The 24,670-nt window shown below is 37.2% G+C and overlaps 5 protein-coding genes and 1 non-coding gene across 11 annotated transcripts; 3 read left to right on the plus strand and 3 right to left on the minus strand.

Moving 5' to 3' along the window:
• Positions 1–4,563: 4,563 nt before the first annotated feature.
• On the plus strand, positions 4,564–5,202 carry LOC104723470 (cysteine proteinase inhibitor 4). The gene has a single exon (XM_010441845.3). It carries the CDS (start codon positions 4,688–4,690, stop codon positions 5,033–5,035), a length of 348 nt encoding a protein of 115 aa, XP_010440147.1. The 5' UTR covers positions 4,564–4,687; the 3' UTR covers positions 5,036–5,202.
• Positions 5,203–10,524: 5,322 nt separating this feature from the next.
• On the minus strand, positions 10,525–11,712 carry LOC147933974 (uncharacterized). Its single transcript, XM_087472415.1, has 3 exons — positions 11,359–11,712; positions 11,157–11,247; positions 10,525–11,048 (listed from the first exon to the last, which is right to left on the minus strand). The coding sequence occupies exons 1-3, from the start codon at positions 11,710–11,712 to the stop codon at positions 10,525–10,527; spliced, it is 969 nt and encodes a 322-aa protein (XP_087328541.1).
• A 2,508-nt stretch (positions 11,713–14,220) lies between these two features.
• Positions 14,221–17,152, plus strand: LOC104718722 (uncharacterized). 3 transcript variants are annotated; one of them, XM_087473712.1, is made up of 3 exons: positions 14,760–15,313; positions 15,381–16,458; positions 16,767–17,152. In XM_087473712.1, the coding sequence occupies exons 2-3, from the start codon at positions 15,409–15,411 to the stop codon at positions 16,827–16,829; spliced, it is 1,113 nt and encodes a 370-aa protein (XP_087329838.1). In that variant the 5' UTR covers positions 14,760–15,313; positions 15,381–15,408; the 3' UTR covers positions 16,830–17,152. The 3 variants fall into 3 exon arrangements, with proteins under 3 accessions (XP_010434816.2, XP_087329838.1, XP_087329837.1); XM_087473711.1 differs by having other exon boundaries at positions 14,897–15,287; positions 15,354–16,458; XM_010436514.3 differs by having other exon boundaries at positions 14,221–16,458.
• A 341-nt stretch (positions 17,153–17,493) lies between these two features.
• On the minus strand, positions 17,494–20,390 carry LOC147933975 (inositol transporter 4-like). 3 transcript variants are annotated; one of them, XM_087473708.1, is made up of 3 exons: positions 20,259–20,390; positions 18,922–19,522; positions 17,494–18,828 (listed from the first exon to the last, which is right to left on the minus strand). In XM_087473708.1, exons 2-3 carry the CDS (start codon positions 19,462–19,464, stop codon positions 17,623–17,625), a joined length of 1,749 nt encoding a protein of 582 aa, XP_087329834.1. In that variant the 5' UTR covers positions 19,465–19,522; positions 20,259–20,390; the 3' UTR covers positions 17,494–17,622. The 3 variants fall into 3 exon arrangements, with proteins under 3 accessions (XP_087329834.1, XP_087329836.1, XP_087329835.1); XM_087473710.1 differs by having other exon boundaries at positions 20,205–20,383; XM_087473709.1 differs by lacking the exon at positions 20,259–20,390 and adding an exon at positions 19,782–19,877.
• Positions 20,391–21,999: 1,609 nt separating this feature from the next.
• TRNAL-CAG (transfer RNA leucine (anticodon CAG)) lies at positions 22,000–22,080 on the minus strand. The gene has a single exon. It is a non-coding gene; the product is annotated as a tRNA-Leu (tRNA).
• A 25-nt stretch (positions 22,081–22,105) lies between these two features.
• On the plus strand, positions 22,106–24,080 carry LOC104723472 (pentatricopeptide repeat-containing protein At4g16470). 2 transcript variants are annotated; one of them, XM_010441848.3, is made up of 2 exons: positions 22,106–22,408; positions 22,576–24,080. In XM_010441848.3, the coding sequence occupies exons 1-2, from the start codon at positions 22,203–22,205 to the stop codon at positions 23,885–23,887; spliced, it is 1,518 nt and encodes a 505-aa protein (XP_010440150.2). In that variant the 5' UTR covers positions 22,106–22,202; the 3' UTR covers positions 23,888–24,080. The 2 variants fall into 2 exon arrangements, with proteins under 2 accessions (XP_010440150.2, XP_087327124.1); XM_087470998.1 differs by having other exon boundaries at positions 22,133–22,408; positions 22,583–24,080.
• The last annotated feature ends 590 nt before the right edge of the window (positions 24,081–24,670 follow it).

Genomic DNA, 24,670 nt, shown 5'->3' on the forward strand with positions numbered 1-24,670 from the left:
TGATGTAAAGTATAAAATGATGTAAGATTAGTATGACATTATACTAAATCAGGGAAGTATTCGGTCAAATCAGGTTACCGGTTGGCCCGAGAACTAATTGCGGATGTTGAGTATTGGCCGATATGTGTGCTTTTGTGGGCTCAGTTATGGAAATTAGATGTTCCCTCGAGGATTCAACACTTTTTCTGGCAGATTGGATCGCGTACTCTTCCAGTGTTAGAACGGCTGGCGTATCGGGGTGTCCGGTGTGATGCTCTGTATAAAAGATGTGACTCTGCAGTAGAGACTATAAACCATGCGCTCTTTGAGTGCCCTCGGCCGCGGTGCATTTGGGAGATGTCCCCAGTAGTGCTAGACCAGTGAGGTTTTCCATATGACTCGATCTATGCAAATTTAGATTTCATATTCTGGCGGGCTTCTTCCCAATATGGGGCTTTGGATATAGCCATTCGTCTCCCCTGGATTGTCTGGTCAATTTGGAAAGATAGGAACAAAAATGTTTTCTAAGGTATCGAGGTAGAGCCATCTGAAATCTTGAATCAAGCGGCTAATGATAAATTATTGTGGGAGGAGGCCAAATCATACTCGGGAATAACGCGCCGAGTATGAGGACATGGGCTTCTTCCCCCGGTGTCAGATTGATGGTTCATGGAAAAGTACGGATTCTTTTCAGGGTATGGGCTGGTGGTGTTGCAGTGGAGAAGATTCAACGCTCCTCTTGGGAGCACGGAGTCACCGAAGAGGCCTTACTCCCTTACATGCAGAATTACAAGCACTGATTTGGCTATGGGTTCTTTACTGGAGGCTGGAGTAGTTTGTCAGGCCTTTGAGACGGATTGTGTAGAGTTAGTTGCGATGGTGCAGACGCCGGACGATTGGTCCGCTTTCTCCAATTTGTTGGAGGATTTTGCATTGCTCCGATCTTCTTACCCTTCCTTCACCCTAGTCATGATCCCTCGAGACGTCAACGTAAGGGCGAATTGTCTTGCTCGGTCTTCAAGATGTTTAACTTCTGAATCAACTTTTGTAAACTCTTATCCTCCTGTTTGGGCAACCAATCTTGGAGTTCTCTTTCAATTTATTAATGTTTGGTTGAAAAAAAAAAAAAAAAGAGTTATGTAAATTTTAAAGGTTCTATTTGAAGATTTTATTCAACATGTGTAAGTAAGGTAGACCCACTTTGTGCATTCAACCATCTTTCAATTTTTCTCCTAATTGCTATAAAGTTATCGAATATTTAGGGTCTGAATGGTAACCGCGGATTTAGTAGTGCGGGACGAAAAATTTGTTAGTGCGGTACGGTTCAACAGCGGTACGTGCGAGACAAATGTATTTGCGGGATAAGTGCGGTTATTCAAAAATAAACGATACAAAATAATGTTTGATTGGTGAAAAAATAATTGGCAGTGCGGATTTCATTTTCTTTTATTAATAACTATTATAAGTATATATTTTCATTTGTTCTATGTTAATAAATTTATATATGCAGTCTTGGGTATAATTGGTTAAACTTTTATGCAATTTTAAGATTAATTTTATATTATGCAGTCTTAGGTATGATTGGTTAAACTTTAAAAAAAAAAATATTTCTAACATGCGTGTTTTAACTAAAACAATCCTATATTTTGAAACGAAAGGAGTATATATTATAATAGAATAATTTAAAAACTTATAATTATAAAGTAGAATCAAATAATTTTAATATAGTTGATTTTATTGAACTTGTATTAATTGATTTTAATATGTTTTTAATTGTGTTATAATTGATTGTAATCCATTTCTGATTAAAAACATTATAAACATTCAATACATACATAATTACATATGCATACAAAACCGCAAATTTTTTCCAAAACACATAGAAATAGGAGCGTAATTACTGTTAGATGCGTTTCACAATCTCTCTTTGTAAAATTGGATCGCACTTTGAACAATTACTATTTTATTAACAAAAGTAAATACGTACTGCAAGTTACAAAATTATGTTGATTGGTGAAATAAAGTGGAATCTATAGAAAATCGTCCCGTGTTTGTAATAACGCAGTTCCCATTCACTACCTTAGTCTAAACAAAAGTTGATCGTAAATAAAACAATATAATCTTTGACTTTTTCCCACCTAAATCTTTCATCTAGAATTTCAATAGATGAAACCTTTTAAAGTTTCGAAACCTTTTCTAAGAGTTTGGTTTTAAGCAGATGACAAAACCTTTTAAAGTAGATTTCGAGTAATTCATTTTAAAATATATAAGAAAATACAAACAAAATCACAACGACAAAAAGGTTCAATCAACATCCTAGATGAGACGTGTTAGAACGTCCTCGCGCGACGCATATTTGCTGGTTATTATCACGTCAGCCATTGATGTTTATCTGTGAAAATACTAAACGTCACTCAATATTAAAATATAAACAAAAAAACTACAAAAGACAAATAAATATTGGATATTAAGAGAAATACCCAGAGGACAGGTATCATGATTTGCTAGCCATGGGCTGATGCAGTGAACATGAAAAATATGATTGCAAGCACCTGCAATCGATCGAGTGTGTTTAGTTAAGGAAGCACTAACAGTTTAAGGAATGGCACTGTAACAGTTTGTGGAAGCACTAAAGGCATAGTTTATGGAAGAACTAAAAGTACAGTTTATGAAAACACTAACAGTTTAAAGAATAAATAAAAGCACTTACCCGTAACAGTCGTACATTCCTTCATACCTGACAACAACCGGCACATAATAGTATAAAACAATCTGGAATTCAGTAATCAACCATTTATATTTGTAAAACTTACAAATGTCGTCAAGGAAGAGTTTGCAGATTACGCAAAGACCACGATCTGCAACCCATGAAGTAAATGATTCCCACTTTTCCAATTGAAATCAGATCTGCCTCTCTTGAGGTGGGCGAATCTTCCACCACTCTCTCAACTCATAGGCAAATGCTTTATTCATCAACTTAATGTACTGGTTTAGGTCAGAACCATGTAACATTATGTCTTGAAGATCTGATTGTTGAAGATTTCTCAAAAGGCAAGTCATGGCATCAGCGAGAGAATATCTTGGTACAATGAAGTGGCTCCAAAGGTCCATGTGAAAGGGAGAAGGATAAGCAGTGTATAGATGATTAAAGTGGTCCACCAACCGAGCGTAAGAATCTTTAATAAGAAGATTCACTTCAGGTTTGAAGCACACCAAAATTTGCAACCAACGACAAAAGACACTGCATTTTCTCCATCTAAGAAAGCAAAAAAAAAAAAGCAAGAAAATGAGAGAATAGTAGCATCAATCAATAACAATTAATAGTAATCCAATGAAACATTTGGTGTTGTACGTCCTCATGTAAATGCGGAAGATCTGGATATCCATTACACTCGTCGAAGCAGCCTTCTACCAACTCTTTCTTCCACATAAGTAATTCTTTAGACATCCCAAAAGAGAAGACACATATGCCTCTGCTGATTTCACACTAGCTATGATCGTAGGATACTCCTCAAATTTTCTATCTTCCCACCTCCGCCTCTCTTCGTAGGTAAGAGGAAAGTAAGGTTCGTAACAGCACTGAAATAAAAGAATAAAGTATTAAGAAATAGAGAATAGAACCGATATTTTAAAAGGATTTGGAATAGGAATTTTTGTCAAAAATACCATATTTTCAAGAAAACTTTTACCCAATGCCATTTTTTTTTCTTTTTGAAATCCCCGTATTTCAACTTTATGACATTGATATAATTACAAAACAACAATCATCTTGAATGGCCTTCATATCTAACACGATGAAGATGATCCACATCCAAATTTTGTGCAAATTTATTATATTAGCAATATGTTTATTAATAGATGCATATGTTTAGAAATAGATTGACATGTAAAAAGAAAAAATAAATACAAAAAGTATTATTTTACATGTCTTCTCTACTTTAATTACTTTTAAATTTTCTTATGCGTCGACCTCAATTGATATACAAAAAGTATTATTGACATGTATTTATTCGTCTTGAATACTAATATGACTCAATTGTTACTATAAGAACCCTCGTTTACCATCATATAAATTCAATATGTGAAGTTGATGTAAAGTAGAAAATGATGATACTGATTACTAAAAGACTTGTGTAAATTTTGAAGGTTCTATTTGAAGATTTTTTCAACACGTGTAAGTAAGGCAGGCCCTCTTTGTGCATTCAACCTTCTTTCAAATTTTCTCCTAATTACTATAAATTTATCAAATATTTAGTTTAAAAAAAAAAGGTTGATCGTTATAATCTTTTGACTTTTTTTCCACCTAAATCTTTCATCTGGAATTTCAACAAAAGCGACGTCGTATAATATTAAAACCGAGTTGCCGACGCGAGTCCACATCGGCCCAAACCAACATGGCACTTCACTACAAGTCTGTCTGTGACCAATTCACGTGACGGGACAGCCCTCGTTGACTCTTAATATGTTCGTACATTATTATGTTGCGCCACGTTAAAAAATATCCAGTTGTCAAATCTAACGGTGCTAAAGGAAAAAAAAAAAACAATTTACAATTCACTCGTCTCCGCATATTTGTGGAGCCTTTACATTTCGCGAAAGCAAAGCAAATTCTACGAGTACAAGTCTCTCTGTCTATATATATATATAATAAACACCAAACCGACGATACCGTTAAGACCTGAAAAGAAAAGGAAAAGTCAAAAAAAAAATGATGATGATGATTAAGTCGTTGATTTGTCTCTCTCTCATCCTCCTCCCTCTCGTATCCGTCGTGGAAGGTGGTCTTCTCGGTGGCGCGAATCCGATCAAGGATCTATCGGATCCGAACGTTGTCGCGGTCGCCAAGTATGCCATCAAGGAGCATAACAAACAATCTAAGGAGAATCTTGTTTTCGTCAAGGTTGTCGAGGGAACGACGCAAGTGGTCTCCGGTACAAAGTACGATCTGAAAATTGCGGCCAAGAATGGTGGTGATCAGATCAAGAACTACGAGGCCGTCGTGGTTGAAAAGCTGTGGCTTCGTTCAAAGAGCCTTGAGTCTTTCAAGGCCGTATAGAGATCTTAATTTGGATTTTCGTAGATCGATCTCTCGGATATAATTTAAATCAATCTATATCGTTTGATGATTTGAGATTTTGACGTTTATGTTGCTTATTGTTGTTGGTACTATATCTGCCGGAATAGAAAGAATAAATAAATTAGATAAGATATATGTTTTTGAGATGTGTACACTTTGAAATGCATTCTTGAGTTGGATTGGATCAGATCAACCGACACGATCTGATGCAGTTGGAGACGCCAACGACACGTGAGTTGTTCGTGAGTATTGACGACACATTTGATTTTTTGTTTCTGTCGCTACTAGTTAAATAGTATAGAACATAATGAACTTGTTGTGATGTGCATATTAATGAGCGATGTTCCACGTTCTAAACGCAGCCAATCAAGTTTATTAATTGCAGCAAAGATTTTGGAATAAACCAAATTAGTCTAGCGTCGAACTGTTTTGTACTGGCTATAGAGATCAATCCTTTGTTTAGAGCTAAGATGCACGATCTCTTCCTTAATTATCCATTGTGAAATTCCAATAAGATGCTAAAAGTTTTCGGACGTTTAGTTATATGACTTTGATTTAGGATTCTGGTCATCAATTCAAAAATTGGATACCTTGCTCACAGATCGAGATTCAAATTGCATGTGAGTATGTTATGATTCGAAGAAATAATTAAAGATTGGAAATAATTAGAGAATTAAGAGTTCAAACGGATCATTGTTTAACATGAAATTATATCATAATCTCATATAACTTGGGATTATATCATTATTTTTATGTTTTTTAAAATAAATGTTCTCCGCTCTCATTCCTTGTTTGCTTTGAAGACCAGTGAATCACTTTGTAATATCCTTGAAGCAATTAACATATGTAAATGGAGAAGTTTTGACGATTTTGTGTTCGATCGCCGCGGCTCTTAAGCTTCCAAGAAATTTTTTGGTTACACAATGTTAAGCTAATGGTTCAAGAACACATTATGTTATTGTGTTTTTGGCAAAACGAATATACATACTATAATCTTGTTCGCGCTCTAACAAAAGCGTAATTTGGACGCAAAATATGCAATGCGAGAGTCGTAGATGTAAGAGTTGTTAATAATAGACGTACCCACCCAAATTTCAAACTCTTGCTCTTGTTGGAAGCCAATTGGACCTTTTAAATTGACTTAGCTTTTCTTCCCCACTATGAGGTACTTTTGAGGATGTCGTTTTTAGTTACAGAAAAATATCCAAATTATAAAACTTGTTCTTGTATTCTCCGAACTTATAATAATACTAAGAAAAACTCGCATTTTAAGAAAATCAAAAAGAAAACAAAACGTCAGTATCTAATTAAATTCTAGAATTTAATTGAAAGAAAGAAAAAACTTAGAAACTATCTAGTATATATTATTTCTTGCTTTTGTTGAAAACTTGAAATGGTAAATTCATTGGAAAAACAAAAATAAAAGGATGAGTTGTTTTCACACGTAAAGTTTACTTTGTCCTTTTCAAAAACAAGAAGTTAAAAAACAAAAACAGAAGGACTTTATTTTGAAGTGAAAGGCTGATGATATATGGAAAAAAGAATAGTATATGGACCCTTTCATTATTGCGATATTTAATTTTTGCATACACTTTATTTGGTCAATCTTTCTTTGCCCTCCTATCTCCACTTCCTTTCCTTATTTTCCTATTATACTTTAAAGTCTTCTTTTATTTTTCAAAACCCACTTAACTTATTTTATTTCATAATGTAGTACACTATCCGGCATATGTTTTATGTAGGGCGCACGTGCGAATTTCAACTTCATTCTCAGATAAGTAAAAAAACGAAAAGGTAAAAAATGATAACGTTTGAAATGTAAAAAAAAAAAAACAACTAAAAAAAGCTAATCATGAATATTCCATTAATCCTTACACCGGCACATTCTTTTTTGGGCTGTCCGAACGAACGAAGACACGCATGTAGTTTAAATCAAACTTTGTAATTATTATTATGATGCATTCAATATGAGAAGATTGGATCCACTTACTCCCTCCATTTCAATAATCTTTTTTCTATTTTATTTGGCGGCATGTTTACTCATTACATGAGTGGTGTGTTTGTGTGGCATTATATTAGTTGTGTTAATGTTGAGATGTATACGAAAATCTTGTGGTCAATAAAACATTATTTACACGTGTGACTAGTAATGTGATGACCACAAAAAAAGAGTTGACTAATTAATAGTTATTGAACTTTTCTTAACCAACTCACTTTGATGTCAAGCATGATGTCATATAAATGTATACTCCCATCCCATTCTTTCTAATAAGTTGAGATGTCCCTTTATTCCTTCTTCGCCACCATTACGTATGAAAGCTAAAGACTTATCCAGAACTACATACTTCTTCCACATATAGTTGAGCATTAAAACATTTTAGGATCACTTCTTATCGTAACCGATACTTGGAATGTTGATGTCCTGCCAAATGTTCTTCTCATTGACTAACGCTAATTCCATGACATCTTGTTTTACCAACCATTAAATGAGTACTGATGCTATAATATAAAGTTCTTTTACATTAATTTTTGTTTATCAAATTAAAAATATATAACATAAAGTTGAATCATGGATATGATGAACACGTAGTATGAATTGAGATCCAATAAATAATCCTCTTATTTAGCAAAAGCATGGACGGAAGCTTCACAATCACAGGCACAGACAAGATTCTAAAAAATATTTGATAGTAAAACAACTAAAAGAAAAAGTTGCTAGCTAAAACTATTGATATTGATTCTTTCTAACAGTATTGTGGACTTGCTTTTGTGAATTCCAAGCTTTTTGTTTTGGTCCAAAGAAAGTGAGCAACACGGTTCGAACAAAGTGAGTAACGCGTACCTGTTGTTATTATTGGATTTGGACCATTAACTTTATGATATGATTACTAGTTAACTAACTCTAAACTAGATTAATAATGCATCGTACTGATAATATATCAAAACGCTATGATCAGTACCAAAACTGCATCCAAGTTTGTATAATTGTTTTTTGGAATTATTATAGGATTTTAACTTATAGTTCAATCGGTAGAAACAATTTGCTACATGAAACACCTATATACATATTGTCTTTTTTTTTTCTTTTTCTTCTGCCTAACCTAGCCAACATATGTGGCATAGGGTCGTAAGGAGTGAGTACTGAGTAGTCAAACGAAGTGAGAGACATTACTGTTATCTGTTAAATCTCACCTACGAGTTCTTCACAATAGTATCAACCGTATGTATATCCATTTAGAATTCAAATAAACTGCAACACAAACACGAATACTTCCTCAGTACATAATAATAGTTATAAATATGAAAGGATTCAATAGTTGGTTTATTACTCATATATAACAATTTTTAAAAATTTGCTCAAATGTTTAGTATTCTGGGTGTAATTATAATTTACCTTTTAGATTTACTTTTTCGATTTTGATTAAAAAATAATAAAAAATACACATCAGCAAATTATAATACATGTCATCTTTCATAATCCACGTTACAACAAAAAAAAAACTTAACGGCTGAGTTATAGTATTTACAGGAAGACGAAAGGTCTCATCGATTCATATGACGACTGAGTTATGATGTTTTGTGGTTGAGTTATCACAAGAAATAATCTGAAAGCAAACAGTTGATTTATATTACTTGACGATTGAGTTATAATATTTACAGAAAAACGAAAGGTATCTTCGATTCATATGACGGCTGAGTTATAATGCTTTGTGGCTGAGTTATCACAAGGATTAATCTGAAAGCGGAAAACGAAAAGTCTCGTCGATTAATATGACGGCTGAATTATAATGTTTGGCGCTTGAGTTATTGCACAAAATAAAACAAATGTATTACAATAATACTACATCGGACAAGTTTTCGCATTGTGCCCAACTTTTTTACATCGAGAACATGTGTTTAGCTCATGGCTTAACGCGTTCAATCCGTAGTCATCAAAAACAAGCTTCACAAGCTTGTCGTGTGTTGTTTCTGCATCTATCTGCAAAACTCTACACCCTCTATCGTCGGTGTTAAATACATATTTGTGTTTCTTTACCTAATTACCGGAAACAACAATTACCAGAACATGATCCATGAAAGAAAATGAAGAACAAGGTGAAGAAGAAGTAGAATAACAAGGTGAAGAAGAAAGTGAAGAAGAAGTAGAAGAAAGGTGACGAAGAAAGTGAAGAAGAAGTAGAAGAACAAGGTGAAGAAGAAGGTAAAAACCATGTAAATAGTTCACTTATTAACCAGTTGAAGAACAAGAGTCGAAAGAACGACGTTTCGTATTTTCGGAGAAGAAAGATGATGACATGGAATGCTGACATGGATGATGCGTCCGACGTGGCAAGTCCGCCATCAAACAAATTATAACTCAGCCTAAATATAACTCAGCCATCAAACAAATTATAACTCAGTCACAACATAAATAACATTACAATAATTAAAAAGCAAAAAAATGGCTGCCAAATTCAGCCGCTTCATCAACTAAAAATATGTAACTCAGCCGTATCGTTTAATAAGTCAGTCGTAACTGAATAATATTATAATAATTAATCTTTTGCTACTAATTCAGCCGTAAAATGGCCGAGTTGTACAATAAGTCAGCCTATCACGGCTGAGTTATAGTTTTTAACCATAACTCAGCCGTAAGTACATCTCATAAGTCAGCCGTTTTCATAACTTAGCCAGCCGGAAAAAGTTAATTCAGTCGTGTCGTAGTGATAACTCAGCCAAAATTTTGACAACTTAACCATCGGGTGAAAACTCAGCTGTAAGGACAGCTCAGCCAGATTTCAATAACTCAGCTGTAACACTTGACTGAGTTATGCTATAAGTCAGTCGTCCGCTCTTACTCAGTTTTTTTTCCATAAATCAGCTGCAACATACCTATAACTCAGCCGTCATTACCTTTGTAACGCGTTACGACTGAGTTATTTAATACACGTCATCGATTTCTGACGTGGCGTCTGACGTGGCAATGACATTTTTGTAATTACGTTTTTCCGGTAACATAAAACAAGGGCACGCTGGGTATTTTGAAAATACCTGAAATATCCTAGTAATAAAAAAAGATTTATAGATTCTGGTAATATTACCTAAAATGTATAGCATCTGAGTAAATCTCCCTATAAATATTTAACAAGTATCGGTTTGTTTGTGTCCCTTTTGGTATGTTGGGATGTTGTTGTTCAATAAGAACCTATTGATTTTTGTATTGTTTCTTTTCCATGTAAGTTTCTCGACCGCTGAAAAACTCACCTTAGAGAAGAGTTTCATGTCATAAGCTTAATAAAATAGGGTTAGCACGAAAAAAAAAACAAGTATCGGTTATATATCTTTGCACCTTTTTGAGAACTTCTCATTTTTCAGGCTCGTCACATGGTTTTAATTGTGAGTCGATCGAGTGTTGAATGTTTTAAAAAAAGAAGTTTCAAGCTTTCTTTCTTTTTTTTTGGGCTAAAGTGAGCTTTTTCATTAAAGGCCTAAATGGGAACATAGATAAAGTTCATTAGGGAGGTTTTTGCTAACGCATCGGCTTCCCTGTTTTCTTCTCGACAAACATAGCGAAAATCACAAAAGAGAAAAGAAGAGGATATAATCATTATATCTTGGAGAATCCCATGGAGCTCCTTCTGTGGAGTCATCGATTTTATGGCTTCGATAAGTTGAGTTGAGTCAGAAGCTAGAGAGATTTTTGTGAAACCAAGCCTTGATGCATGTTTGAGTGCATGGAGAGCAGCCAGTCCATCAGCCATTAGAGGCGATCTAACGTGATCTGCTTTGCCTGAATCTACAAGGTGGTAGTTCGATCTGTGATTGGAGAATATCCATCCTAGACCAGCTAGTTTCGATGTCCCATCCCACGCCGCGTCTGACTTGCACAGTACTACGTTAGATTCCAGAGGTTTGAGCACTTGCTTGGTTCGAATTGGTTGGGGGTCTGTCGAGTGTATTTGTGTCGCCTGCCATTCACGAGCTAAGGTAATTGTCTGAGTAAGTGTTTTGCCTGGTGTCGCGTGTTTTTTGTTGAAAACTTGACTATTTCATTCCGTCCAGATCTTCCACATATTCCAAGGATGAAGCGGTCCGGAGCCAATTCCAATCGGTGGTAGACAGATGCTGTGATGGAGACTTTCAAGATGTGCTCTGGTCGTGGTGAATTGATCTGGATCCATCGGATCCTTGAAAGGCGTTAAGTACCATACCTGTCTCGCAAAGATACAGGTGAAAAACAGGTGGTTAATGGTTTCAATATCTCCACAAAAAGGGCAGCGAGCTTCCTGATTGATGTTTCTGCTTTTGAGTTATTCTCCCACTGGTAATGCCCCTTTCATCATTTTCCACATGAAGAACTTTATTTTTGGCGAGACCAATGCTTTCCAGATATGGGAGTTCCAATTGAAGTCTCTGTTTATGTCTTGTTGCAGAGAGGAGTCTTGGTTCCTTGTTATGCTTTCGTAGTACCCAGATTTGGCAGAATATATTCCTGAGTTTGTGGGGAGCCAAGCAAATTCATCATTTCCACCAAGCTTGGTAAGCTTGATCTCCAGGATCTGCTCCAGATAATTTGGCAGTGTTTGCATGATTTTCTCTTTGTCCCAGTCCAAAGTGACAGGCGAGATAAGGTGAGAGACAATAAGTTCCCGAGTCGTTTCTGTAGCTGGTTCCATTGGGGTGAGTGGAGAGGTAAGGGAGATCCATGGATCTTTCTAGAGATTGGTATTAGTCCCATTTCCAATTACCCTTCCCAACTAAGACTTGAGCAGGTCCTTACCAATGCATATTCCTCTCCATTCGTGTGATGTGTTTGTAGGAGCCACACTATCAAGGAAGGAGGTTGTATGGCAGTATTTTCCCAATAGGACCTTTGCCAACAAACAGTTTGGATTTGTTAGGATTCTCCAACTGATCTTTCCAAGAAGAGCGTCATTGAATTGTTGTAAGTCTCTGAACCCTAAGCCTCCTTCTCCTTTGGATTGTGTGAGTTTTTGCCAGGAGATCCAACACATTTTCTTCTTTTCCATACTTGAGTCCCACCAGAATCGTGTATGCACAGATTGGATTCTTTTGTACAGGGAGGAGGGGAGCTTGAAGCAGGTCATAGAGTATGTTGGCATTGCAGCCAGTACTGATTTTAATAGTGTGGTCTTTCCCGCGGTGGATAGAAACCTTGAAGACCAACTGCGGGCTCTCTGTTTGATTCGATCCACTATTGTTGTGAAGATGTCTTTCTTTTTCCTGCCAAAAAGTTCAGGGAGCCCTAGATATTTTCCCAAACCTCCTTCCTTCTGGATCCCTAATTGTTCTTTGATGTTGTTTTTGATTTCAGGAGACATCTTTGCTGAGAAGATAATGGCTGATTTTGATGCATTTATCATTTGGCCCGAAGCTTCCTCATATTTTCTCAAGATCTCAGTCAAAGTGGAGCAGTTTTGTTGGTCAGCCTTGTAGAAGAACATTGTATCGTCAACAAAGAGGAGGTGAGTGAGTCTTGGACTGTTCTTTCCAACTTTGATCCCAGTAAGAAATTGATCAAATTGTGCTTTTTTATAGAGACCGTTAAGACTTTACTGCACAGAATAAATAAATATGGGGAGAGTGGGTCACCTTACCGGATTTCTTTCTGAAGATGGATCAGACCCTGCGCAAAACCATTCAGAAGATAGGAGTAGCTCACTGTAGTTTCAAGCTTTCTTAATCTTTCTTTATACACATTTGTTTTGATTGCTCTCCAAAAGTCAGACTTAAAAACACACGAACGCTTGCTCCATTTTTTTCGAATCCTACCACCTGAAGAATTTGACCAAAGATATCCAAACATAATATTTTTATTTTAAAAACAGTCATCCCCATTCGTGCATTTAATTTTGCCAAAAATCTCAAACTTCTAACTATTTAACCAAATATGTAAAAAAAAAAAAAAAATCAAATTCCTGGTTATGATACAATTTTTTTATTAATTAAACCAGATATCTCAATCAACAATTTGTCTTTTGTTTTTTTTTTCGCTTGTCAACTTCAACATTTTTTACTTAGATAACATTTGCAGTAATCATTTATTAATAGATAAAAGTATACTTCTTTCATTTTAAAATATAAGATGTTTTGGCTAAAAAACACATAATAAGGAATGTCTACTTTAACCAATCAAAAACAAAACTATATAAAACAACTAATAAAATATTATAAAATTAATCTAAAAATTGTTTAGAAAGTTAAAAACATCTTATATTATAAAACAAACTAAAATATCTTATATTTTAAAACGGAGGGAATATAATATTAATAAACATAGCATATACGCGTAGACATACAATTATGTAAAGATTAATGTACATACATACACCCAACTTTGCAGAAAATGACATTTAGTGATGGAAACATTCATCAAATATCAAAATTTTAAATTGGAAAAAACGACAAAAAATTGGCTACTTATAGTTTAATTAATAGACACTTGAGAATATTTATCAATTAATTATGGATTACGTAGTCTTTATAAAATAGTAGTATTTCCCCTATTTTGGTCGCCGTAATAAGGATATACCTACTCTCTCTATACGGCTGTCTAAAAACGATTGTTAGGGTGGGGACAAACACAATCTTTACAATCACATTTATTTAATTGCATTATTAATCATTCTAGATTCTAGTTGGGGTGTTGAACAACTCACCATGTTGTATAATTACACATCACATTATTTTTTTAAATGTTCACACTGACATGGTTTGCCTTCGAAGGCAATACGGAGTAATTTGCTATAACACTAAAAATTGAGATTATATATATATAACCTTTGACAGACATTTAACAAAAAAAAAAAAAAAAAACCTTTGACAGACAACATTAAACATGATTTATGATTGTTCGTGTTTAATTTATTAATCGTATACGTGCACTAGCTTATTCTTGTTGTTGACTATAAAATCACATAGTATTATTACTTATTGCATCAAGTTGATATATTAACGGATTGGTTAAGAAAAGAAGAGTAACTCAATATTTGGAACTTACGTAATTACATGCACATGCGTACAAGACTTGATTTCAGAGAAGTTATCCGATTCTATAGTACTTTCTAAATTAAAGGACACTATTTTTTGTTGTTTTTGTTGATGTACAAGGAGAATAATTATTTTCCTTATATTTTCATTGAAACTGATAATGATAAATAGGTATAACGAGTGATTATACAGCATCCTAGTGAATAATGTGATGTAAGAAAACATGTTTTACATCTTTCTTTATATCCTTTTCTTAATGAGTGATCAAAGTCATATCCACCACAGAAGTGAGATGTTAACGTTTTAAACCACTAATAATATAACCTCACAATTCTTCGTTTTGTTGGTACGCTATGAAAACCCAAACCGACCTAAATCAATCAAAGATGGCATTGCCAATGGTGAAGACTGAAGAAGTAGTGTAAAAACCAAGTCATTGGGCGCGTATCTATGTCGACAAGCACTGCACGTGGCATCGAGGTGTACCATTCAAACCGCTAACAACCGTTGGATGATATATATCCAACGGTGTAAAAACATCTCTCCTGCAAAGCCGTTCATAAAACCCGATCGGCACACAGCCGTGTATCGGAATTACCAAAAAAGCCAACTGTCCCCACGTGTCTTCTGAACTCGACTCTTCTGTTTGCAGGGGCTTTTTCGTAGTTTTAAAAATTTACAACCTTTGGACCCAGTAGTACACCTAAAAGTCACAGTCACATGGCTGGTGAAAACACAGACATGCAACCAATACGCTGCTCTTTCTAAACCGTCGATTTAAATCACATCCAGCTCAAAATCTCGCCACGTGGAACCGTGATAAAAGAAACTCGTCACGGTCCCGTGAGTGAAGAGTCGCCCAGATACCAACAGCTACAAGCTTTTAAAAACCTTCTCATCCTCTCTTCTTCAAGCCTCCTCCTCTTACCAATGAGCCTTCTCAGAAATTAGAATTAACAAATTCGTGAGTTCACTCAGATAGATAGATCTTTACGAAGATGGTTTCAGTGGAGGATCCGATATCTCATTCGAATTCTACTCGCTTCCCGTTATCAACCGACTTCTACGGTTCTTCTTCGCCGTCGGCGGCGAGGTTACACCGACAAGCTGGCCGTTCGATGAGGACAGTGAGATCTAATTTCTACCAAAGCGGTGATCAATCTTGCTCTTTCGTCGGCTCAATCGGCGATAAATCTGAGTACGCCTCGGAGTTCCTCTCCGATTCCGTCATCGACATGAGGCTCGGCGAGCTCGCTTTGAAAAACAGTAATTCTCTCAATTCAACCGCTTCCGTCATCGACATGAGGCTCGGCGAGCTCGCTTTGAAAAACAGTAATTCTCTCAATTCAACCGCTTCCTCGATGAAAGAGGAAGCGTTTCTCGACATTTCTCAGGCCTTCAGTGATTTCTCCGCTTGTAGTAGCGATATCTCCGGGGAGCTACAGCGTCTCGCTTGCTTGCCGTCGCCGGACGCTGCTGAGAGGTATGAGAACGGCGGAGATAACGAAGCGGAGCAGGATCCGGAGCCGTGTTTAGGGTTTCTACAGAGGGAGAACTTCTCTACGGAGATTATTGAGTGTATTTCGCCGGAGGATCTGCAGCCGACTGTGAAACTATGCATCGACGGACTTCGTTCTTCTTCGGTGGCGATTAAGCGATCTGCTGCGGCGAAGCTGCGGCTCCTGGCGAAGAATCGAGCGGACAATCGTGTGTTGATTGGGGAATCTGGAGCTATTCAAGCTTTGATTCCGCTTCTTCGTTGTAACGATCCATGGACACAGGAGCATGCGGTCACAGCGCTCTTGAACCTCTCTTTACACGACCAGAATAAAACTGTAATCGCCGCAGGGGGAGCGATTAAATCATTAGTGTGGGTACTCAAGACGGGGACGGAGACTTCAAAACAGAACGCAGCATGTGCGTTGCTTAGTTTGGCACTATTGGAGGAGAACAAAGGCTCAATCGGAGCGTGCGGTGCGATTCCGCCGCTGGTTTCTCTTCTGTTGAACGGATCTTGCAGGGGGAAGAAGGATGCTCTGACGACGCTTTACAAGCTGTGTACACTTCAGCAAAACAAGGAGAGAGCGGTTACTGCTGGAGCGGTGAAGCCGTTGGTGGACCTTGTAGCGGAGGAAGGAACTGGAATGGCTGAGAAGGCGATGGTGGTTTTGAGTAGCCTTGCAGCGATAGATGAAGGCAAAGAGGCTATTGTAGAGGAAGGAGGCATCGCAGCGCTTGTTGAGGCTATTGAAGATGGATCTGTTAAAGGGAAAGAATTTGCGATCTTGACGCTGTTGCAGCTTTGTTCTGATAGCGTTAGAAACCGTGGGTTGCTTGTGAGGGAAGGTGCGATTCCTCCGCTTGTAGGTCTATCTCAGAGCGGCTCTGTTAGTGTTAGAGCTAAGCGCAAGGTAAGAACTGTGCTATTTTTGCTGATTTCTCATTGCATCATCTTTGTTCCTTTAGCTTGATACAAAGAGTCTTCTGTTACGGATTAGAGTTTTAATATTGTGTCAGTGGTGGTGTCTCTGTTCTGTGATTTCTCAAGAGATCTCGAATCAGATCTAGTCCAAGAAACCAGAGTCATAGATTTAGTAGATCCCATTTGAGGATTGTGATATGGATTCCATAGATTAGCAGGGTCAGTTTGGTTCAAATGTTTGGTAGGATGTATGAAAAGCTTGAAATTGATCAAGATACATGGTTTTGTATTGTGCAGGCAGAAAGACTTCTGGGGTATCTTCGGGAGCCAAGGAATGAGGGATGTTCAACAAGCCCTTGAAATGAAACCATGTGGACGTTTCATCAGTCTAGTATGTATATACTGAGTTGTATGTTTGGTGGTTTTGTATAGCTGTCTTTATGTAGACTGTAAAGAGAGATCAAATGATTAGCAGAAACTTGACTGACTTTTTGATCTCTCATGTATTGATGGTTAAGCTAGTTTTTGAGGGGGTTTCAAGGGAGTGCTTATTTGGATTGCAAGTGTAGCATTTTCAGGTTTTGGCTTCTGGTTTGTGAGGTTTGGGGAGTATGCTGATTTTTTAAGGCAAAGAAAGGTTTGTTCAAGAACTAAGCAATTTTTAATCGATATTTCTTGATCAATTGCTTTACTCGATTTGGGATCAATTATTGTTGGATCTTTCGAGCTTGTCTGTGGATCTGTCTGAGTCTGACGGTGGATTTTGTAGATGATTTGTTTGTCAGCATATCTGGCACCACTTAGTTGCCTTGTCCTACAATAGTAATTGGTTATCGTTGAAACAGTTGTTTGCCCCACCACTTTGACATTGATAGTTATGGCTTTGTCTCAAAAGTAAGTAATTCACTTATTATTTAACCTGATGCTTTGGGCTACACAAAGCTGTTTGCCTAAGTTGGTCGCATGCTCTTGCAAACTCATTTTTTTGGGGTAAATTCACGTTAGTATAAGAGCTCTTAAGGTCTTTGAGAAGCTTTGCTTTCATTCATGTTTTCTTTGAAGTTTTAAAAGGTCTTCGATACAATGTTGAAATGGGAATTGGTTGCGAATAACAATAAAAATATAGAGAGAAAGGTCAGTGATCATCATCGTCTTAAGCCGTATCGACCTCTTTGCCCTTCTTGTTCCTCCGCCGCAAGAGACTGGGCTTGTAGCCGGCCTCAAGCAACTTCTCAACCTCCTCAAACTGAAGCCCCTTGGTTTCAGGAACGAGCAGCCAAATGAAGAAGAGCCCGATTGTGGAGAAGCCGGCAAAGAGAAGGAAGGTCCCAGAGGAGCCGAGAGCGTGGGTGAGTGAGAGGAAGCTCTCACTCACAATGAGATTGGAGACCCAATTCGAGACGGCAGCTATCCCTCCACCAACACCTCTATATCTGAGTGGATAGATCTCAGAGTTGACGATCCACGGGACAGTGCCCATACCTGGAGCATACACTATGATGTAAAGACCCAAAAACACTATTGCTAAGAACCCAAACTTGCTTGGGCATCCATCTTTGAAATATGTTCTTCCTCTTGAGCCGCAAGTTGCTTTCATATCATCCGACAACACCACACATGCTCCTGGTGCATACGGCTGTACTCCGCTGGCACAGAATCCACATTCGGACCTGAGACACTTCATGCAGTTCCACCTTGAAGGAGGAGCATTTTCGGCTGCTAGCGGGACATACGCTGGACAAGTAGCATTTGGAGCAAACGTCCTCGACTCCATCGGATCAATCTTGGGGGCGTGAATGGCCGCTTGTGAGAACACAGTGGCTAATATGATAAGACATGTAATGATCCCAAACATAGAGATGATCATCAGCTTCCTTCTCCCGTACCTATCCACAAACATCATACTCACAATCGAACCCACCGCGTTCAAGCCAGAAGTAATGAGAGACAAGGCCATAGCTGTCTTGTTGGAGGCGTAACCAGCGAACTGAACTATTGAAGGACTGTAGTACATGACAGTGTTGATCCCCACAAACTGCTGTGCCACTTGCACTGTGATACCAGCCGCGAGCCCACGTCTAACAACAGGATTCCCGAAAGCTCCTTTAATTTTAGTGCTGAAGCTATCTCCGATGATCGCCTCGTCCGCCTTCTCTGCCTCCACAGACTCTTTCAAAGCTAACATCTCCGCCTCCACTTCGTCCGCCGGGTAAATCTTCTCAAGAATTGCTCTCGACTCCGCAATCCTATCCTTTCTGTATAACCACCGTGGAGACTCAGGCAGAGACAGCATAAGCACAAACTGAACTATCGCCGGAACTCCCGCAACTCCCAACATCCATCTCCATGTTCCCGGAGTCTGTTTCAATCAAGATTTAGAGACTTTTTCTCATTTGGTGATATAACAAACAAAACAGAGTTTAATAAAACAGAGCTAATCATTTTCACTTACATGGACAAAAGCAAGATTGATAAGGTAGGAGAAGAACTGTCCTCCAGTGATGAGAAGACCATTAGTACTAACAAGTGCACCTCTAATCCTCGCCGGAGAAGCTTCAGAGATGTACAACGGCGACGTCATCGAAGCCATACCAACACCAAACCCAACAAAGATTCTTCCAACGATGATAACCCACGGAGCAGGAGCAAGCGCCATAACAATCGCACCGATCAAGAAAAGAACATCAGCGATAAGAATCGACATCCTCCTACCAAACTTATCGTTGATCCAACCCCCGACGGCAGCTCCGACGATGGCTCCGGCCACCGCCATACTAACAATAGTAGACTGAAGCCATGTTTTCTTATCAACTTCATCGAAATCTTCTCTGATGAAGAGAAGAGCTCCTGAGATGACTCCCGTATCGTAACCGAAGAGAAGACCTCCGATACCAGCGGAGAGAGCTAATCTCATGATGTAAGGTGTCTTCCATGTCGTTCTCCAACACTCTGTGAACTCTGTTTTGTCTGCTTTAGCTATGCCTCCTTCCACCATTGTTGTATTGTGATCTCTCCGGATGGATTCTCTCGGTAGAGATTATTAGTCTGTTAGCCTGTGATTCCCATTAACAAAATTAATATAGAGAAAGAGATTTCAACGAATATATTCGAAATTGGAAATTAAAAAAAATCCATGATCATTCAAGCTTTTGAGATTTTGTTTTTTTGTTCCTTTCCATTTAAAACAGATCTTACAGTCAAAACAATTAAAACCAGACCAAATCGAATAAGACAGTCAAGTGAGGAAAAACATAATAAGTTAAAACAAAAAAAAACAGAAGTCATCCGTTTGAGATTTTTTTTGAGTCGTACCAGTCACGAAAAATGTTACGGTGTTTGAGTGTACGATGAGATGAAAATGGAATCTTAGAACACAAGAGATGAGATGAGAGGATAGAATTAGAAGATGAGATGAATTTTGCATAAGATTCTCTTAATTATACAACAGTTAATAAGTGGGACCTACATTGCCTAATCTTTTTGACCGTTTCGTATTAATAAATCTACAAACGGTTAAACATTTTGATAGTATCTTCTCCTTTTTTTGATCTGGAAACTAAATACATTTTGACCCTTGCACACAACTCGAAATTTATTTTGCAGTGGATAATAATCTCAGTAATTTAATCTAAAGTAAAAAAAAAAAAATCCAAAGCATAAAACATGAGCCTATATCAACCCTAATGCATGGATGCCAGAAGTGTAACTTGTGTTTTGGTAACTTAACAAACTTACCTTGTGCAGGGAAGAATTTGTAAGAGTTGATATCTTCAGGGCAATTTTTCTTACCTGGGAGGGAAGTTAACACTCTTGAATACGAGTTTTTCCTGCCAATACTTGGGTAAACAAATAGTTTTTTTGTTCCTCGTCGGAATTGAAGTTTACAATATACTTTGAAACAAACACAAGAATGTGAGTCTTAAGGATACGTGAAACTGTATATATATATAGATAATAAAGTCAGGACTCAAATGCTAAATTTAGAAGAAGAAGATAAGAAGATAAAGATAACAGTGTGATATGCTAAAACAAGTGGTCTAATATCCAATAATTAAGGATTAACTTTAGGTCAATATTTGAGATAAGAATGATTCACTGGAAAATATGGTTATGTAGTTTTTTAGTGGCTGTGTTTTCTTCTGACAATCCCATTAGTCAAAAAAAAGAAAAACCCATCTCCTATAGTTGTGTTAGTTAATAACTGTAACAGTTGGATCTGGCTATTATTGGTATAATATGACACCATCATAAGTTTATCAAAGTTTCGAGTTGGAATAATTTTTACTTGTACGAGGAACTTCATCGACAGTTACCTGTCTAATAGTATAGAAATAGTTTTATTCCTCTGTCTCTTTTCTTCTCTCCTAGTATTATCTTCTCTCTTTTACTTATCTCCTATACTTTTTGTTTATTTTTGGTTTGGAAATTGGATAAACATCTCTCAGTAACATGAAATTAATAATTATATATGTGCATTACTGCATTATATAGGATTCAAGTTTTTCTTTCATTGAATGTTTGTATGCTTTATATGTTGGATTCGTATGAGTCTTTTTTAATGGTTCTTCTTTATAACTTTTGTTTTTTGGTAGCTAATAAAACTAAGAATCAGTGACATGTAAAAGTTGTTATTCTTATGTGTTATTTAACCTGATGATGCGGGCAAACTCGAGCAATTCCATATATAATGAATAAAACGATCAAAACAATTTTAATTTTCTTTCATTGAAGAATTTGTTTTTCACCCTTCTTATTTCTTCGGTCTTTTTCTTTTTTTTTTTTGTTTGTCTTTTTCTTTTGTGGATAACCTAACTTTGTTTCGTGTAGATTCAAACGACAAGGAATCATGTTCGAAAGACGAGGCATTTAGGCTAGTGATCCTCTCCACTTGACCAAGTCCTCTATCACCAAAAGGATTCGATCCCCATATTTTCCTAAAATGGGATAATGTAATTGGTTCTTATTGTGGGTGCCAAACATAAATATAATATACATCTGTGAACAAAGAGAGGAATCATGTTCGGAAGTTTATACCAGACTATCATTTCTTATTCGAGATAAATAGACAATCATTTCACAATGGAAATGCCAAGGTAAATGACTCAATATATCACTCTTTTTTAAAAAAAAATGTAACTATTATCATTTTTATCCATATTTTTTTTTGCTGTCGACCATGTTTTTTGTGTAATGAATTTATTTAAATCGAAACAAAAGATGGAAACTGTTCTGTGCCATTACAAAAACTAGTAAAAAAAGAAGTACACTGCTTCTTCAGTTCAATGTCAAATTTTAATAGCTGTCTACACAGCACTTAATCTTCGACCAAATGACGTTATAAATCGATTTAAAACAAAATCATCGCAATTATAAACTTATAACGTAACATAATAGAAATTAACTGTTCCAAATAATTAATAAAACTGTTATTTGCAAAGATTTATTTTTATATTTTAAACTCAGATGATAACTGATACGAGTTAAGTTGTTTATTATAAAAGTAAAATAAAATAAAAATAAAAAATGTGAATGTCAAGAGTGGGATTTGAACCCACGCCCTTTCGGACCAGCACCTGAAGCTGGCGCCTTAGACCAACTCGGCCATCTTGACTCTTTGCTAGATGGCGTACAATAACCTTGAATATAATAAACAGATTATTTGAACCCTAAAATCGAGAAATCAAATTGAAGAATGGGAACAATCTCCGTTGATGGGAATGTTCGTTTACTGGAATGAGAACACTACAAATCTCGTCTTCTCTTTCTCACAAATCCTATTCTTCTTCTATCTGCTTCACGCTGAACAGGCTCGCCATGGTTGTTTACACTCGGGAGTTACAAACAGAGGCGTCTCAGTCTTCGTCTTGTGGTGGTCCTATGTTTTCCGGCAACGCAACCACGATCCTACGCCGGATGCTTGCCGAGAGGAGGATTAGCAGGTTTATATTCTCAGACCCTATCCCAATTTCGAATAATCATTTGCCTTTTCGTTGATGAATCTGGTCTTAGTTTTTAATTCACACCCTATGATCATCTCCTATGATGTTGTAAAGTCTGAATCTTTCCCTTGATTAAGTTTGGTTCGTCACCTGCAACATGTTTCTAGCTTTCAGGTGGAGAGTCAGAGAAAGAAAGAGAAGCTGGATAAGACACTAAAGGGTCTGTGTGTTACTGGGAGGTTGAAAGAAGCTGTTGGGTTATTGTGGCGTAGCGGGTGGTTGCAAGTCCAGCCTGAGACTTATGCTGTGATGTTGCAGGAATGTAAGCAAAGGAAGGAGTATACAGAAGGGAAACGGATACATGCTCAGATGGTTGTTGTAGGATTTGCTCCCAATGAGTATTTGAAAGTCAAGTTGTTGATACTTTACGCCTTATCTGGGGAACTTCAAACTGCTGGGATTCTCTTTCGTTGTTTGCATTGTAAGGATGATTTGATTCCATGGAACGCCATGATATCTGGGTATGTGCAAAAGGGTCTGGAGCAAGATGGGCTTTATATATACTATGATATGAGACACAACAGAATAGTTCCGGACCAGTATACCTTTGCTTCAGTGTTTAGAGCTTGTTCTGCGTTAGCATCCCTGGAACACGGAATGAGAGCCCACGCTGTGATGATTAAGTGCCATATCAAGTCCAACATTATAGTCGATAGTGCCCTTGTTGATATGTACTTCAAATGCAGCAGTTTCTCTGATGGCCACAAATTATTTGATCAGTTGTCCACCAGAAACGTCGTTACATGGACTTCATTGATGTCTGGGTATGGTTATCATGGAAAAGTCTCAGAGGTGTTAAAGTGCTTTGATAAGATGAAGGAAGATGGTTGTAGACCAAATCCTGTTACATTTTTGGTGGTTCTCACTGCGTGTAACCATGGAGGTTTTGTTGATAAAGCTTGGGAGCATTTCAATTCCATGAAGAGGGATTACGGGATTGAACCCGAGGGACAACACTATGCAGCTATGGTTGATACGTTAGGTCGTGCTGGTAGGATACAAGAAGCGTACGAGTTTGTTATGAGGTCACCTTGCAAGGAGCACGCTCCGGTATGGGGTTCCTTACTTGGGGCTTGCAGGATTCACGGGAATGTGAAACTGCTAGAAGTCGCAGCTACAAAGTTGTTGGAGTTGGATCCAACAAATGGGGGAAATTACGTGGTGTTTGCCAATGGATATGCGAGTTGTGGATTCCTGGATGCTGCCTCAAAGGTTAGACGGAGAATGGAGAATGCAGGAGTTAAAAAAGATCCCGGGTATAGCCAGATCGAAATACAAGGGGAAGTTCATAGATTCATGAAGGATGATACGTCTCACAAACTTTCTGTAAAGATATATGAGAAGGTCCATGAGATGACCTCATTCTTTATGGATGTTGACTACTATCCAGATGACTTAGACGCTTGCTGTCCTGTTTGAATCATCGACTGATGATATCTCGTCTTGTCTTGCATTGTTTGACCAAAACAACCTTGCAATTAGCTACAAGAATTTTGAATTCAAAGATGGTGTTGGATTTTCCAAACTACTATGAATGTAGTTGTACGGTACGACCTATGTTTGGTTTGATTCACCCGTTCTTTTGAAAGGCATGAAACGTATGATCTTCTAATGTCTCGTACAAAAGTACAATCTTTACATTTAAAATAGAGTATATCTAGATACGTGTTGATATGGATAGCTTATACTCCTCAACTAACAATGGTATTAGTAGCTTTGGAGGAGACCGAAATGGCTCTTTGTTAGCGACATTCAATAAGAATCATTAGCGAGCTAGTAGAAGACCAAGTTTCGAAACCTTTTTTAAGAGTTTGGTTTTGAGCAGATGACAAAACCTTCTCAAAACCTTTCTAAGTAGATTTCGAGATAGTCTTATAATTCATTTTAAAATATCTAAGAAAACATGACAACGACAAAACCTTTCAAAGTAGATTTCGAGATAGTCATTTATAATATCTAAGAAAACTAGACAAAATCACAACGACATAGGTTCAATAAACATCCTCGATTAGAAGTAGGCTTAAGTATTTTGAGGATTACCAGCTACCCACGAAGCGACGTAGTCCCACTTTTGCAATTCAAATCAGACCACCCCTCTTGAGGTGGGCAAATCATCATCCACTGTCTAAACTTAGTAGCAAATGCTACATTCATCAACCTAATGTATTCACCTATATCAGATTCATGTAACATTCTGTCTCC

This window comes from Camelina sativa, chromosome 11 (assembly GCF_030686135.1).
Source record: "Camelina sativa cultivar CO46 ecotype springtype chromosome 11, ASM3068613v1".
Classification (NCBI taxonomy): Eukaryota; Viridiplantae; Streptophyta; class Magnoliopsida; order Brassicales; family Brassicaceae; genus Camelina; species Camelina sativa.

What these genes read in the sequence shown, in the direction of transcription:
- LOC147933975 (XM_087473708.1), bottom strand. Translation starts at nt 19,464, where the DNA reads ATGGTGGAAGGAGGCATAGCTAAAGCAGACAAAACAGAGTTCACAGAG. An exon ending in TCAATCTTGCTTTTGTCCAT is followed by an intron (nt 18,829 to 18,921) that starts GTAAGTGAAAAT and finishes TGATTGAAACAG; the next exon opens with ACTCCGGGAACATGGAGATG.
- LOC104718722 (XM_010436514.3), top strand. Translation starts at nt 15,046, where the DNA reads ATGGTTTCAGTGGAGGATCCGATATCTCATTCGAATTCTACTCGCTTC. An exon ending in GTGTTAGAGCTAAGCGCAAG is followed by an intron (nt 16,459 to 16,766) that starts GTAAGAACTGTG and finishes TGTATTGTGCAG; the next exon opens with GCAGAAAGACTTCTGGGGTA.
- LOC104723470 (XM_010441845.3), top strand. Translation starts at nt 4,688, where the DNA reads ATGATGATGATGATTAAGTCGTTGATTTGTCTCTCTCTCATCCTCCTC.
- LOC104723472 (XM_010441848.3), top strand. Translation starts at nt 22,203, where the DNA reads ATGAGAACACTACAAATCTCGTCTTCTCTTTCTCACAAATCCTATTCT. An exon ending in GCCGAGAGGAGGATTAGCAG is followed by an intron (nt 22,409 to 22,575) that starts GTTTATATTCTC and finishes ACATGTTTCTAG; the next exon opens with CTTTCAGGTGGAGAGTCAGA.
- LOC147933974 (XM_087472415.1), bottom strand. Translation starts at nt 11,712, where the DNA reads ATGGAACCAGCTACAGAAACGACTCGGGAACTTATTGTCTCTCACCTT. An exon ending in TGATGAAAGGGGCATTACCA is followed by an intron (nt 11,248 to 11,358) that starts GTGGGAGAATAA and finishes TTTGCGAGACAG; the next exon opens with GTATGGTACTTAACGCCTTT. An exon ending in AAGTCTCCATCACAGCATCT is followed by an intron (nt 11,049 to 11,156) that starts GTCTACCACCGA and finishes ACGCGACACCAG; the next exon opens with GCAAAACACTTACTCAGACA.